Here is a 12,500-nt window from a genome sequence, read left to right as displayed (position 1 = left end):
ACCTCCGTCACTGGACACTGGGGTGGAGACAAACACCACCTCCGTCACTGGACACTGGGGTGGAAACAAACACCACCTCCGTCACTGGACACTGGGGTGCAGACAAACACCACCTCCGTCACTGGACACTGGGGTGCAGACAAACACCACCTCCGTCACTGGACACTGGGGTACGGCTCAAAACCTTTGTGTACCTTTGTGTTTCTCATAAAGTCCTGCTTTTCTGCCTGGGAGATTTCATTTCAGAACACTTGGTAAAACTCATTTGGCAGTGTTTTCTTATATTATTCCCTGAATTTCTCTCAGACATCGAGTTCAATTTATTCACAATTCTACAAGGTCATCCGCAAGATTCCTGGTTACGCAACGTCTTTCTAGCCCTAAGTACAAGCAACAGCTGATGAAAGGCACTTCCCTGAACAAACACCGGGGGGTCAGAGTTAAGCATGATTGACAGGCATGTCAATGATATATCACAGATGGTAAAACGTAAGATGCCTGCTTCTTTTCTGACTCTAATACTAAAGCCATAATCTGTGCAGCAGAGGTTAAACCTGTTTTTAGTTTAAAAAATTTGTGACAATATCTCACAATATGAGGGAGCAATAAAAATATTTCATCTTTTCTCAGGGATTTATTACACTTCAACTGTCTTGTGGAACAAATGAAAAAAATGTGATTATTCTTTCATGTAATAACCCATTTTCATAAAGATGTGATGTCACGAGAAACAAGCCATAAAAATGACAACAAAACAAAACAAAAACAAAAAACAAACCCAAAAAAGAAGAATGATTTTCTATCCAAATCTCCTTCAACCAGTCGTGGTTTATCCAGGCCACACAAATCATCCATGATGTCAAATCTAGAAAACGCTGTTCTCAACTGCATTAAGCCAGACTCTCAACTGCATTAAGCTATCAGTCGTGCAGCAGGGTTGGACTTTGTGGTTCTGGAGGATCCCACTTGGACTTTCCTTCTTTCCAGCCCTTCAGCACCTGTGAGATGCAGATCAGGACTGAAGGAGATGTCTCATGGCTAACGGCCACTGCAGGGGCCAGACGCGTCACATGCGCTCAACCACCTCCGACTGTTCTACGATTTATTTATCAGTAGCTACATGTAACACAGAAACAGGAAACAACCAAACTCACTGTATGCACTGCCTAAAAAACATCTGAAGTCCCACTTAACAATAACAAAAAAAATTACATTAACAAAAAGCATGACATATTGTTAATTAAATCTGATATATACACATAGTCACTTATGCCATTGTGTATTCATTCATACAATGATACAATCATTAATTATTACAGGCCATTCTGTAGCTAGACCTTTTCACAGCTAAAATATTATACGTCTAGAAATATTTGGCTTGCACTCAGTAATACCCTAAAATCACAAAACTAAAACAGGACAGTAAACAGCCATTTCCTTTATTTTCACGTGTAACTCATACAACACCCCCCAGAACAGCAGACAGTGAAGGACAGAGAGAGAGAGAGAGAGAGAGAGAGAGAGAGAGAGGGAGATGAGAGGCAGACCCTTCTGTGAGGAACAGGTGGAGGTAGGATCAGCTCAGCTGAGGTAAATATCCATCTCTGTCAATAAGTAATGACGTTAAACTGACAGGCCTTCAGAGGGTTCATAACCTTTCATAAACCTAGGGTTAGAGGTCAGTAGTATCAGGTCTGGCTCTGACTGAAATGGAAATGAGTGTGATTGCTCTAGGAACCAGAACATCTCAGTCTCCAGGCACTCACTGTTAACACGGACTCTGCACACAGACACACGGACAGTGTACGGACATACAGGTGTGAGTAAAACAAGGATCTGAGGAAAGAGATGCACACAGGACCCTGCAAAGAAGAAAACTAACAATGATATAAGTGGATATGGGCTCATTAGGTTAGCTAACACACACTCACACACACACGCACACACACACACATACACACACACACACACAAGAAACTACATGAAGTGTGTGAGAAGTGTGTGTGAGACAGGGAGTGTATGTGAGTCAGTGTGTGTGTAAGAGTGTGTGAGAGACAGAGAGAGACTGCGTGTGTGTGACTGAGACGGCGTGTGTGTGTGAGACAGGGAGAGTGTGTGTGTGTGTGTCTGTGTGTGTGTGTGAGAGACAGAGATGGAAATGTAACATGATTCTCAGCAGATTTCTGGTACTCTTAATTGAGCTTCTCGCTGCATCCAACCTGCCTGGTGTTTTAATGGTCTGAACATCTTGCCTCATTTGACAAAGCTCACACACTGAACACTACAATGATTTCATATTACTTATTCATTACTCATTATTCATTATTACTTATTCATTTCATATTACTTATTCATAAATAAGGCTGTTATTACACATAGAAATATGTACAATTCCGTACAGGTGTATGAATTTTGCCATGAATTTGGTCTCAGAAACGTCCCCGGCAATACTTTGCCAACACAGAGCAGCTCCATTTTCCTTAGTACTGATTTTTCACAGACCTAATATACATAACAATGTGAGTGTAATCGCTTCTAAACTACTTATTTTAAGTAGACAGATAAAAGTACTTTGGTAGATCACATCTGTTAAATGTCATACATGTAAATATAATATGTAAAAAACAAACAAACAATGAACACATCCAGACAAGCTAGCTAGTCAGATATCCTATGTTGCCTAGCTAACAACTGCACCTGCATGCGGTCACTAGAAATATCAATATATAATATCAAAAACAAATCTTCATTTTTCTAACCTTAAAGTCTCTATAATCTTGAAGATATGCTTCAAAATGAAGCGTGTATTGCTGCACGCCATGAGTTTAGTTCAGCTGCTTTTTCTGATGCTTGTAGGCTAGAGCTGCGTAGTCATTGATGTCGGACGACGCTGAACTTTAATATTAACAATTAAGATATTAGGAGAGAGCAGCGATAAATGTCATTAGAGTCCAACGCTGTTCTCTGTTCATTATGTCAGTCTACTAGCCAGTTGTTTAACTTAGTGAAGTGGCGGCACTCAGTCATCATCTGTAGAGATTTCACTCAGTCATCATCTGTAGAGATTTCACTCAGTCATTATTTGTAGAGATTTCACTCAGTCATCATCTGTAGAGATTTCACTCAGTCATCATCTGTAGAGATTTCACTCAGTCATTATTTGTAGAGATTTCACTCAGTCATCATTTGTAGAGATTTCACTCAGTCATCATCTGTAGAGATTTCACTCAGTCATCATTTGTAGAGATTTCACTCAGTCATCATCTGTAGAGATTTCACTCAGTCATCATTTGTAGAGATTTCACTCAGTCATCATCTGTAGAGATTTCACTCAGTCATCATCTGTAGAGATTTCACTCAGTCATCATTTGTAGAGATTTCACTCAGTCATCATCTGTAGAGATTTCACTCAGTCATCATTTGTAGAGATTTCACTCAGTCATCATCTGTAGAGATTTCACTCAGTCATCATCTGTAGAGATTTCACTCAGTCATCATTTGTAGAGATTTCACTCAGTCATCATTTGTAGAGATTTCACTCAGTCATCATCTGTAGAGATTTCACTCAGTCATCATCTGTAGAGATTTCACTCAGTCATCATTTGTAGAGATTTCACTCAGTCATCATCTGTTGAGATTTCACTCAGTCATCATTTGTAGAGATTTCACTCAGTCATCATCTGTTGAGATTTCACTCAGTCATCATTTGTAGAGATTTCACTCAGTCATCATCTGTTGAGATTTCACTCAGTCATCTTCTTTAGGAATTTCAGTAACCCTTCCACACTCGACAGGTTTGGTGAAATGTATAAAATGGTAAAATTATTTTAAAATATAATGGGAGGAACTTTGATGAATATCATGGAGTAAAAGTATATTTTCGACATCGCAAATGTACTTGAGTAAGAGTATAAAGTGTCCTCTTTTAAACCAATATTAAAACTCTTAAAAGTCCAATTTGTTCAAAAAGGTCCTTAAGTAAACGCACTGGAGGAGATGTGGTGTGTTACTAGCCAGCTGTGGTCATGACGACACACTCATTCATGGTGAAGGACCAGAACAAACACGCACAGTCGACACTATTCCACACCTTCTCCTAATTAAGGAGAATGAAACGAGACAAAAAGCAATAAGATGCAAACATTTGAATATATAATGTACGAAACTGTAAACAGTCACTTACCTTCATACAGCCAATCACTGAGTCCGTTGAATATGACGTCTTCTTTGCCAGTCGAAACCAGACGGATCGATCGGTTCTCTACGGTCGCCCGATAGTAGATATTATTCTCAAAAATGAAAATCTGGAATAAAAAGAAAATGAAATAAGCAAAACCTTGTTTTAACACCAATGATATTTTCTCTACTGAAAACAGCGCCAGTATGTGAAGGCCAGCTTCTCCGTGTGACCAGTGGAAGAAAGATCGTTGTGTGTCTGCCCAGTAACCAGATCCCAGATCTGATATATGATTACTGAGACTTTTTTTCATGAGGCGACTGGCCTCCGGTCCCCTCCGATAATGACAATAAAGACAAGCCTATCTAGTCCATGCTTGTGACTGACTGGACAGACCTGGTTTAGACCCTGTGCTGGTCACCAAGTCTTGGTCACAGATCAGTAAGTTTATATAATTTGCCTGGTAGTTCAGTGGTTAAGACACTAGCCTCAACTACACTCCACACACTAGCCTCCACTACACTCCACACACTAGCCTCCACACTACACTAGCCTCCACTATACTCCACACTACACTCCACACACTACACTCCACACACTAGCCTCCACACTACACTAGCCTCCACTACACTCCACACTACACTCCACACACTCCACTCCACACGCTAGCCCCCACTACACTCCACACACTAGCCTCCACTACACTCCACACACTAGCCTCCACGCTATACTCCACACACTAGCCTCCACTACACTCCACACACTAGCCTTCACTACACTCCACACACTAGCCTCCACACTATACTCCACACACTAGCCTCCACACTACATTAGCCTCCACTACACTCCTCATTTGCTGTAGTGAAGTAGGCACAGTGAGTGTGACTGGGTTTAGAGAACACACTGGTCACATTTGACACCATATCACCTGTTAAACTGTAATCCCAGTGTAATGTACACATTAACACTCTGTACTCACTCCACACACAATGACCCTCTCAGTACATACAGAGCAGCAGAACACTGTTAAGCATGTAGTTAATTACACTGTGGTTAATAATTACACTGTGGTGTGTTTACACTATAATGGTGGTGTTGTAATAGACATGCTGAGACTTTTTAAAATGTGTCTGGACTCAAGTCTCCTGCCTCCATATGGCAAACAGTCAGTGCCAATCACTAACAGTGATTTAGTTCCATGCAATCGAATTGGCCTTTAATTTGCAGAGGTGAGCAGAATCAGCTGAGATGAATTTCTAGTTTTGGAACATTATGTATTTTTGCACACACTCACTCACACACTCACACTCACACACACACACACACACACACACACACACACACACACACACACACACACACACACACACACACACACCCAGACACGCACACACACTCACACATACACTCACACACACACACACACACACACACACACACAATGTGTTTATAGTGCCTCTGTGTGTGTGTGTGTGTGTGTGTGTGTGTGTGTGTTTGTGTGTGTGCGTGTGTGCATGTGTATTTTAAATCACAGAATGCTGTTTCTCTTACATTGGCTTTCACATCTCCATCTCTATCCCCACACACACACATGCACACACACACACACACACACACACACAGACAGACTCATGCTATCTACAGGAAGTAACGATAAAGTAAATAACACTTTAGATGCTTTTTACGTGTTTTTTGGAATCTGTCCACTGGACTCCATTTTCCAGTAGACTCCATTTTCCAATTCCAGATTCATTGTGCATTAGTCATGCAGCATCACTGGGCTGTGCTTTGGAGTGTGAACGTGTGCATCTGTGGGTATGCCCTCTGCTGCACTCCTTAGTATGCATGCATGTGCTTGGGTATATGTGTGTGTGCTGTAGATTTTATGGATATGTATATTGTATGCAAATGTTTGAATGCATTTGTATGATTTGAATGAACATTTGTATATCTGTGTTTGTGTTTTTGTGTGTGTGTGTGTGTGTGTGTGTGTGTGTGTGTGTGAGAGAGAGAGAGAGAGAGAGAGAGTGTAATTAGGTTAGATGCCACACATACAGTGATTGTAGACCATGCCCTAACAGAAGGTGACAGCACTAATCTGGATTATTTCATGACTATTATTAATTCAGTATTAATTCAGCAATAACTCTAATTAATCCAAATCTGAGATTACTGCAGGTCCCTCAGGACACGTGTGTCTGCTACATCCTGGTCCACACTCCAGCATGGACACGGGACACTCAGCCTGTTAGCTAGTTAAGAAACAATGGCTCTCAACCCAAAACATGGAGAAGCATCTTTAATGGTCAGTGATTGTTATTGCTATTTTTAGCAACATCTGCAGTAGTACGACAGCTGAGAAATGGAACAAGTTAAAGGCTGAAATATGAATGGAGTTCAGCTGAATGCCAGTTTTAACTTCAGGCTCGTTCTGTTTCAGTAACACCGCCATGCTGCAAGTAGCAATAATTTTTCATTTTTGCTAATATGGATAATTGATGGAGCCTGATAGCTGTTAAGGGACTGGTTTTGGGTTTTGGTGTGTTTGAAAAAAAGCGTCTGCCTCTAACCTTCCTCCATCCTACACTCACTCACTCACTCTCTCTCTCACTCATTCACTCAATCAATGACTCACTCACTGGCTCAATCATTGACTCATTGACTCACTCATTGACTCACTGACTCATTGACTCACTCACAGACTCAGTCTGTCACTTCCTCCTTCCCTAACGTATTTATTTTTTGCTTCTACAGCACTACCTGAGGGTAGGCAGTGCTCCCCTGGTGGATGGGGGAGGGAGTTTCTTGGTGACTGCTGAATTTTTAGCTCATCATCCCCACACACATCCACACCTACCTCTTTAAATCCCTGGATAACGCGATGTCCAACCCAGAACACATGGAGGCAACACTCGCAAACAAACCCAAACATGCTAATTTTGGCAAATGAATGTAGGAAAACAAACAAACAAATATACAGTGAGCACTGAGCTTCAGATTAAAACTCAACTCAGCAAGGGGGAAGGAGGAGAACTGTGAAGGAGAAGAATGAATATGAAGCTAATGGGACTGAAGGATTCTGGGAAGTGTAGTTCTTACCAGCTGCTGGCCTTGTGGCCCCCATCCTGCATACTGAAGATAAGCATTACGCACTTCTGGAGGGTTCAGGATCCATGTTTCCCTATGAAGAACACACACACACACACACACACACACACACACACACACACACGCAGACACACAGACACACACATACACAGAATTAAACTGACAAGCAATCACACACACGCTGAGAAAGCACCACATCAAAAAGTAGACGACGGACAGACGGTCAAACACAGGAAGACAGACCTACAAACATGCACCTATGGACACATGACAAAATAAAGACAGGCTTATAGACAGACCATCAAACGTTCCAGTATTATGAACTGTCCACTGTCTGTGTGCTGAATGTTTTAGATTATACTACAGTTATGTTGTCTCACCTCAGTTCACATAATCACTATGAGCTAGCAGGCCAAAGCCCAGGAGCTCTCCAGCACTGCCTCCTGCCTCTGCTTCTTTGGGTGACTTGGTGCTCCTGGCTCTGTGTTTCCCTGCCTCAGCGTTTTCTCTCTCTGACAGATCATTAACTCTGTGGCTTTTCTCTGCAGCAAGGTGCAGAAGCACTCAGAGCTTCTGGGCACAGAACTACAGGTCATATTATCTGTGTGTGTGTTCTTGGGAGTAATGGAAAGGGCTTAGCTAGCGATCTTTGGTACATGTTTTAGTGATCTGTGGTACAAGTCGCAGCTATCTGTGGTACAAGTCTCAGCTATCTGTGGTACAAGTCTCAGCTATCTATGGTACAAGTCTCAGCTATCTATGGTACAAGTCTCAGCTAGCGATCTGTGGAACAAGTCTCAGCTATCTGTGGTACAAGTCTCAGCTATCTATGGTACAAGTCTCAGCTATCTGCGGTACAAGTCTCAGCTATCTGCGGTACAAGTCTCAGCTATCTGCGGTACAAGTCTCAGCTATCTGCGGTACAAGTCTCAGCTATCTGTGGTACAAGTCTCAGCTATCTATGGTACAAGTCTCAGCTATCTGTGGTACAAGTCTCAGCTATCTATGGTACAAGTCTCAGCTATCTATGGTACAAGTCTCAGCTAGTGATCTGTGGTACAAGTCTCAGCTATCTGTGGTACAAGTCTCAGCTATCTATGGTACAAGTCTCAGCTATCTGCGGTACAAGTCTCAGCTATCTGTGGTACAAGTCTCAGCTATCTATGGTACAAGTCTCAGCTATCTGTGGTACAAGTCTCAGCTATCTATGGTACAAGTCTCAGCTATCTATGGTACAAGTCTCAGCTAGTGATCTGTGGTACAAGTCTCAGCTATCTGTGGTACAAGTCTCAGCTATCTATGGTACAAGTCTCAGCTATCTGCGGTACAAGTCTCAGCTATCTGTGGTACAAGTCTCAGCTATCTATGGTACAAGTCTCAGCTATCTGTGGTACAAGTCTCAGCTATCTATGGTACAAGTCTCAGCTATCTATGGTACAAGTCTCAGCTATCTATGGAACAAGTCTCAGCTATCTATGGAACAAGTCTCAGCTATCTGCGGTACAAGTCTCAGCTATCTATGGAACAAGTCTCAGCTATCTATGGAACAAGTCTCAGCTATCTATGGTACAAGTCTCAGCTATCTATGGAACAAGTCTCAGCTATCTGCGGTACAAGTCTCAGCTATCTGTGGTACAAGTCTCAGCTATCTGTGGTACAAGTCTCAGCTATCTATGGAACAAGTCTCAGCTATCTGCGGTACAAGTCTCAGCTATCTGTGGTACAAGTCTCAGCTATCTGCGGTACAAGTCTCAGCTATCTATGGAACAAGTCTCAGCTATCTATGGTACAAGTCTCAGCTATCTATGGAACAAGTCTCAGCTATCTGCGGTACAAGTCTCAGCTATCTGCGGTACAAGTCTCAGCTATCTATGGAACAAGTCTCAGCTATCTATGGAACAAGTCTCAGCTATCTGCGGTACAAGTCTCAGCTATCTATGGAACAAGTCTCAGCTATCTGTGGTACAAGTCTCAGCTATCTGCGGTACAAGTCTCAGCTATCTGTGGTACAAGTCTCAGCTATCTATGGAACAAGTCTCAGCTATCTATGGTACAAGTCTCAGCTATCTATGGAACAAGTCTCAGCTATCTATGGAACAAGTCTCAGCTATCTGCGGTACAAGTCTCAGCTATCTGTGGTACAAGTCTCAGCTATCTATGGAACAAGTCTCAGCTATCTGTGGTACAAGTCTCAGCTATCTATGGAACAAGTCTCAGCTATCTGTGGTACAAGTCTCAGCTATCTATGGAACAAGTCTCAGCTATCTATGGAACAAGTCTCAGCTATCTATGGAACAAGTCTCAGCTATCTGCGGTACAAGTCTCAGCTATCTATGGAACAAGTCTCAGCTATCTATGGAACAAGTCTCAGCTATCTATGGAACAAGTCTCAGCTATCTATGGAACAAGTCTCAGCTATCTATGGAACAAGTCTCAGCTATCTATGGAACAAGTCTCAGCTATCTGCGGTACAAGTCTCAGCTATCTATGGAACAAGTCTCAGCTATCTGTGGTACAAGTCTCAGCTATCTATGGAACAAGTCTCAGCTATCTGCGGTACAAGTCTCAGCTATCTGTGGTACAAGTCTCAGCTATCTATGGAACAAGTCTCAGCTATCTGCGGTACAAGTCTCAGCTATCTATGGAACAAGTCTCAGCTATCTGTGGTACAAGTCTCAGCTATCTGTGGTACAAGTCTCAGCTATCTATGGAACAAGTCTCAGCTATCTGCGGTACAAGTCTCAGCTATCTATGGAACAAGTCTCAGCTATCTATGGAACAAGTCTCAGCTATCTATGGAACAAGTCTCAGCTATCTGCGGTACAAGTCTCAGCTATCTGCGGTACAAGTCTCAGCTATCTATGGAACAAGTCTCAGCTATCTATGGTACAAGTCTCAGCTATCTGTGGTACAAGTCTCAGCTATCTATGGAACAAGTCTCAGCTATCTGCGGTACAAGTCTCAGCTATCTGTGGTACAAGTCTCAGCTATCTATGGAACAAGTCTCAGCTATCTATGGTACAAGTCTCAGCTATCTATGGAACAAGTCTCAGCTATCTATGGAACAAGTCTCAGCTATCTATGGAACAAGTCTCAGCTATCTATGGAACAAGTCTCAGCTATCTGCGGTACAAGTCTCAGCTATCTATGGAACAAGTCTCAGCTATCTATGGAACAAGTCTCAGCTATCTATGGAACAAGTCTCAGCTATCTATGGAACAAGTCTCAGCTATCTGCGGTACAAGTCTCAGCTATCTATGGAACAAGTCTCAGCTATCTATGGAACAAGTCTCAGCTATCTGCGGTACAAGTCTCAGCTAGCGATCTGCGGTACAAGTCTCAGCTATCTGTGGTACAAGTCTCAGCTATCTATGGTACAAGTCTCAGCTATCTGCGGTACAAGTCTCAGCTATCTATGGAACAAGTCTCAGCTATCTATGGTACAAGTCTCAGCTATCTATGGTACAAGTCTCAGCTATCTGCGGTACAAGTCTCAGCTATCTATGGAACAAGTCTCAGCTATCTATGGAACAAGTCTCAGCTATCTATGGTACAAGTCTCAGCTATCTATGGTACAAGTCTCAGCTATCTGCGGTACAAGTCTCAGCTATCTATGGAACAAGTCTCAGCTATCTGTGGTACAAGTCTCAGCTATCTATGGAACAAGTCTCAGCTATCTGCGGTACAAGTCTCAGCTAGCGATCTGCGGTACAAGTCTCAGCTATCTGTGGTACAAGTCTCAGCTATCTATGGTACAAGTCTCAGCTATCTGCGGTACAAGTCTCAGCTATCTATGGAACAAGTCTCAGCTATCTATGGTACAAGTCTCAGCTATCTGTGGTACAAGTCTCAGCTATCTGCGGTACAAGTCTCAGCTATCTATGGAACAAGTCTCAGCTATCTATGGTACAAGTCTCAGCTATCCTACAAGTCTCAGCTATCTATGGAACAAGTCTCAGCTATCTGCGGTACAAGTCTCAGCTAGCGATCTGCGGTACAAGTCTCAGCTATCTGTGGTACAAGTCTCAGCTATCTATGGTACAAGTCTCAGCTATCTGCGGTACAAGTCTCAGCTATCTGCGGTACAAGTCTCAGCTATCTGCGGTACAAGTCTCAGCTATCTGCGGTACAAGTCTCAGCTATCTGCGGTACAAGTCTCAGCTATCTGCGGTACAAGTCTCAGCTATCTATGGAACAAGTCTCAGCTATCTATGGAACAAGTCTCAGCTATCTGCGGTACAAGTCTCAGCTATCTATGGAACAAGTCTCAGCTATCTGCGGTACAAGTCTCAGCTATCTGCGGTACAAGTCTCAGCTATCTATGGAACAAGTCTCAGCTATCTGCGGTACAAGTCTCAGCTAGCGATCTGCGGTACAAGTCTCAGCTATCTGTGGTACAAGTCTCAGCTATCTATGGTACAAGTCTCAGCTATCTGCGGTACAAGTCTCAGCTATCTGCGGTACAAGTCTCAGCTATCTGCGGTACAAGTCTCAGCTATCTGCGGTACAAGTCTCAGCTATCTGCGGTACAAGTCTCAGCTATCTGCGGTACAAGTCTCAGCTATCTATGGAACAAGTCTCAGCTATCTATGGAACAAGTCTCAGCTATCTGCGGTACAAGTCTCAGCTATCTATGGAACAAGTCTCAGCTATCTATGGAACAAGTCTCAGCTATCTATGGAACAAGTCTCAGCTATCTATGGAACAAGTCTCAGCTATCTATGGAACAAGTCTCAGCTATCTATGGAACAAGTCTCAGCTATCTATGGAACAAGTCTCAGCTATCTATGGAACAAGTCTCAGCTAGCGATCTGCGGTACCTCTTTCTGCCACTAGGTGGTGAGGTGGGAGGATGGCAGGGATGCCGCAGATGTGTTTACTTACGGAGTCTCCAGACTGCAGATGATGTAGTATGCATTGAAGGAATACTGGTACACCTGAAGGAGTAGAAGGGGGTGTGTTATTGTTAGGAGAAGGACAAAGAGGGTCTTCGAGGGGCTGATATGAACAGAAATGCCACAGCCTAAATCATTAGATAAATCAGTAATGTAATACCAGTTAGAGCACTTACTTCTAACATAGTCTATAAATTAAAAAATATACTGTTAATATATAATATGTAATATTAAACGTGTGCACTAACCTGTATGATCTATACTATGTGTATAACGTTATGACAAAAATAAATGCAACACATAAATGCAAAAAAATTCAT

The 12,500-nt window shown here is 42.5% G+C and overlaps 1 protein-coding gene across 3 annotated transcripts in view; it reads right to left on the bottom strand.

Annotated features, from left to right (window-relative positions):
* The window catches only part of dpp6a (dipeptidyl-peptidase 6a), a 229,378-nt gene that overhangs the window by 25,405 nt on the left and 191,473 nt on the right, over window positions 1-12,500 (bottom strand). For all 3 annotated transcript variants that reach the window (XM_035530644.1, XM_035530647.1, XM_035530645.1), the window contains 3 exons: window positions 12,170-12,222; window positions 7,277-7,358; window positions 4,184-4,304 (listed from right to left, as the gene is read on the bottom strand). In XM_035530644.1, coding sequence (XP_035386537.1) covers window positions 4,184-4,304; window positions 7,277-7,358; window positions 12,170-12,222 — 256 coding nt within the window. The remainder of the gene's footprint in view (window positions 1-4,183; window positions 4,305-7,276; window positions 7,359-12,169; window positions 12,223-12,500) is intronic.

This window comes from Electrophorus electricus, chromosome 10, assembly GCF_013358815.1.
Source record: "Electrophorus electricus isolate fEleEle1 chromosome 10, fEleEle1.pri, whole genome shotgun sequence".
Lineage (NCBI taxonomy): Eukaryota > Metazoa > Chordata > Actinopteri > Gymnotiformes > Gymnotidae > Electrophorus > Electrophorus electricus.
Note: the sequence above shows the minus strand (reverse complement) of the source record. Positions and strands in the feature narration are given on the sequence as shown.